The sequence below is a fragment of the Eulemur rufifrons genome, chromosome 30, assembly GCF_041146395.1.
Source record: "Eulemur rufifrons isolate Redbay chromosome 30, OSU_ERuf_1, whole genome shotgun sequence".
Classification (NCBI taxonomy): domain Eukaryota; kingdom Metazoa; phylum Chordata; class Mammalia; order Primates; family Lemuridae; genus Eulemur; species Eulemur rufifrons.
In genome coordinates, this window is record NC_091012.1 from 122,923,012 (window position 1) to 122,927,498 (window position 4,487).

Below are 4,487 nucleotides of genomic sequence, written 5' to 3' on the forward strand. Positions count from 1 at the left end.
GACATACACTGTGTTCCCTCCAGGGCCACCCTTGCCATTCACTACCTAGAATATTGAGTTTCCTTTTCTTCCACAAAGAAAATAATCTTCAGACTTCAACATTTGAAATATAACCTAGAAAAAAAATAAAGAAAGGTAAAACTCCAGTTTACCAATATACAACAGGAACACAAAGGTGACATACACTCATTCCCTCCCGCCCCAGCATGGCCCTCCACTATTAGAATGTTGACAGACCTTTTCAACTAAAGAGTGAAGAAACAGCCTCGGATTTCACTTAGCATGGGAGGTGCTGCTGGACGTGGTCTTGGAACGTGCATTGGCCATGGCAGCAGTGCGAGCCCTGGCTGCAACTCTGGCTCGGGCTCTCTCTTCCTCATCTTTCAAAGCCTCTTCATACCAGGATGAGAAGGCACTCGGGACGGTATTATGGATCCTGGCTACAAACTCCAGGACTCTCATCTTGCTTGTTTCAGCGTGGGCTCTTGGACCCCACAGGAATATATAACACGGAGGATTACTATTGGGCACCTGCTGGCGCTCCAGGTACCTTAGCCGCACCAAATCTTCGTTGATGACCTTCCTGGGGTCGCCATAGATGAAATGCTTCCTATCAGCAAATACACCCATCACATTCAGCACTTTCCAGATCTCTTCTTCGGGGGCAGAGTTGCCGTTCATGAAGATCACACCCAGCACAATCATCAGGAGGCCTGTCTTGGAGGCCATATTCTCTTCATCACTCATTGCTCCATCAAAGGTGCGATCTAGTTTGCTCACAAAGGCATAGCAGTGCCTGATGGGATCCACTTCCTTCAAATCAACACCAAAGACCAGCTCCATGTGCTGAGCGGCTCTTCTGAGGATCTCGTTGAAGTGACTCTTGTAGTTCTGGATAACAAACTTCATCATCTCTGCCTTTGTAATTGGCTCTTTGTTTCGATACTTCTGCATCAGGAACTGCACCAGAAAAATTACTTTCTTGTTTATAGGATCTTTGTAGAAGTTTTCAATTCTCTTTGGCAAACTGGGATTTTTTTCAGCGTGGCTGTTGTCACCTTCATTTGAATTAGCGCATGAAACAGCTGCAATAGTATTGGTGGTGGATGAAGTTCCCTGAAGGACCTTAGGAATTGTAGGTATCTCAGAAGCAGGCAAATTCTGAGATCTACCTCCAAAGTGAAGATAGGCAGGAGAGGCAGACCCTCCTGCTGCAGTGGCCTGAGCACCTCCCAGATTCTGGTTCTCACTACGGGCCTGGCGGCGTTTCTCACGGGCACGGAGCTTACTCTTTTGACCGCGAGGCATGATTACCCTGGTCAGGGACAGCAAGCAATAATGTAGGCAGTTGGGTTGATGAAGAGGTCACCCTAGAAGATGGAGGATGAGATATTGTGCACAGCCTTGGTAGAGAGAGTCTACCTTGGCTCCAAGAATGGCTGCCTCTGTTGGTTCTCCTAAGGGCACTGCTTTGGGAAGTCACAAGGCAGGGGTGGGATGGGACTCTGTTCTGAGGCTTGTCACATCAGTTCTAACTCAGAATATTAATTTTACTCCTGAACAGTCCTTTGGCTCCTCCCTCTGCTAGCTTGAGCCTGTCCGGATCATATCGTGGCTTCCCATCCCACAGATGCCCAACAGGAAACAAAAGGACGCCAGGGGGCATTAGACCTAACAGATGTGCTTCGGTCAACCGAGGGTTGAGAGCGGGAGCAGGGCGGGGTAGAGTAGGGTGGATCTCTGTGGGGCTGCCTCTGTTCTGGGAGAAATGTATCCCCGAAATTTTAACAAAGGATACTCACCTTGACACCTGCCGGTTCCTGGGATTTCTTGCTCCGGCCACACCTCTCAGACGAAGGCCTCACCGCCAACCGAAGGCCTCACCGCCAACCGTCTGGTGAAGCGGAAGTCAGAACAAGCCACTTCTGGCCACGCCCACCGGCCCTCCTAGGGCCACAGCAGAAGCAGATTTCTAGGAGTTCTCTGTTTTGAGGACGGAAGGTTTTTTGAGAACTCACATAGCGGTCCTTTCTTTGTCTTTTTGCAGGCAGTGAGACTTCTCTCTCTGCTGAACTGACTCAGTCAGCCTCAGACCAAGGATTTCGTTTCCCTGGGAGTCCAGAGTAGGGAGTAAGGTGGATCCTGAGCCCGGAAGCCATGCCTCTGACCGCCCAAGATTGACAGTAGGGGTGGAGCTCTGCATGGTCCCTACTGTTGGGTAAATAGTGCCCTCAGAGTCCTCACTCAGTGTCTTGCTTTGACTCTTTGTAGGTGCTGGGCCACCTCCCCTTGGCTAACTTGAGGCCAGCCCCATCAGGTAAGGCATTAATTCTCTAAGAATTGACATCTATACAATATTGTGTTCACCATGAATAAACATAGTATATTGCTCTATTTGGAACATATTTTATGTAAATCTATCAGAAAATTTTTATAATTGTTTCAATAAAGCTTGTGTATATTTTCATTAAGACTCCTCTTAGGTATATTTTGGATGTTGCTGCTGTTTTGAATGGGATATTTTCCATTACATTTTCTAATTAATACTTGTTTTGTGTGATTAGATTCCTAATTTTACTGTAGTGATCTTCTGCACGAGCTTTTTGAAATTCCTTATACATTTGAACATTTTGTGAGCTGATTTTGGTAGAATTTTTAATTAGAGGATCATGTTATCTCTTTATTTTCATTTTTCATAACTTTTATTTGGTATTCTTGTGTATGGCTATATACTGGCTATGCAATCCAGTTCAAGTTTGACCAGTAGAATTGGTATTATACCTCTTTGTCTTATCCTGGACTCTCATGAATGCTGCTAATATTCCACTTTTATGTATGTTTGCTATTGATTTCATGATATGGAAATTCCATTCTAATGTAAGTTTGCTAAAATATATTACCAGGAACTGGTGTTGAATTCTTACTAAAGGCTTGTCCTTTATTCCTACACGTAATCAAATGCTTTCTCTTCTCTGTTACCATAGTGGATTCCAATTCACATTTTTTCTAATGTAATTTGATCTTTGCATTTCTTGGACATAGCCTATTTCTCAGTTGCTTCACTGTGTATTATTCACTGCTATATTAAATATGCTATAAATTTATTTAGAATATTTGTCTCTATATGAGTGAGCTTGGGTCAAATGTTCTTTTCTTGGAGGATCTTCATCTAGTTTTTTTTATCAGTGACAGCTAACCTGTTAAAGTTATAAAGTAATTTCCTATCTTCTTTTCTGGTTTGTAAGACTTTTCTTAATGTATTGGTGAGTTTTTCCATCAGCATTTGGTGTAATGGGCTTCCAAACCTGGCTGGTCTTGGAAGATTTTGTGGGTTCCCAGGGCTGGACTACAGTTTCAGTTTGTATTGTGTAATTAAAGTTTTCTATTTCTTTATCAGCATACTTATTAATTTATATTTTTGTTAAAAATTATTCTATTTTACTTGAGTTTTCAAATTTAAGGGCATAATATTTATAATAAGGTCATTTTATTACATAAATTCTCAATCACATAAACATTACAGAGAATAAAATAATTACCCAATGTGCTTGACACTCAGCATGATAATCTTCAATAGTTACAGGGAGAAGCTTGTTCATATTAAGGTTTATTTATTTATTCATCTGTTTGTTGGCAAGACCACTCCAGAGGTGATACTATGCTCTTCCATTAGGAGATGCATAATGTGGGTTGTTTCCTTTGTGGTGATGTTGCAGTCACTCAGGATCATCATCCTCACCCATTAATCTATTAAGGGCTGCAGAATTGTAATTCTCTAATTCTATCATTACTTTAGAGATAATTGGCTGAAATATATCTATAGGGAGAATATTTTGTTAACCTCCATTTGGTTTTCTTACAATTGCCCCATTTTACTGCCCAGAGAGATAAAGAAAACTAAATCTCTCTTTATATAAATAATATCAGAAAAGTCTTTATTCCAAAAATTTTAAAATATATTTTTATAATTTTCACTAACAAAAAATCTTGCTTGAGAATGAAACCAGTTCATAACTGGTTAAATAACTCCACTATTATTAAAGATTATTACTGACAAGTTTGGAATGATCAATGTTCAGGCTCTAGTCTTTGTAACATGATATATTACTTGTGCCTACAGATAGTTATAATTTTAGAAAACAGAAAATTTTACTATGATTTTTTTAAAGCTACCTTTCTTTGAAGGAATATAGTTTCTATGTTTTTTTCGACATAGCTAAGCAGTCAGTATGCCAGTTGGGTTTTATTATTATCTTCATAAATTCTAATGTGGATATGCTAAGTGATATGAGTGCTGTTATTATCTTAGCTTGTATGCATGTAGACCTAAAAAATGAATTGGGGCACTCTTCTCTCTGGATTCACAAACTTATTCAATATAGGGCTGTTCCAATGGACTTGATACCGAGACTCTTTTCATTAATGTGGTGAATGCAAAAATATTCATTTGTTTGAAGAATTATGCTAATATGTAGTCTCAATTTATA

At 40.5% G+C, this 4,487-nt stretch overlaps 1 protein-coding gene across 1 annotated transcript; it reads right to left on the reverse strand.

Moving 5' to 3' along the window:
* Window positions 1-273: 273 nt before the first annotated feature.
* On the reverse strand, window positions 274-1,308 carry LOC138379148 (melanoma-associated antigen B18-like). Its single transcript, XM_069464518.1, has one exon. The coding sequence runs from the start codon at window positions 1,306-1,308 to the stop codon at window positions 274-276; it is 1,035 nt and encodes a 344-aa protein (XP_069320619.1).
* Between the last annotated feature and the right edge of the window lie 3,179 nt (window positions 1,309-4,487).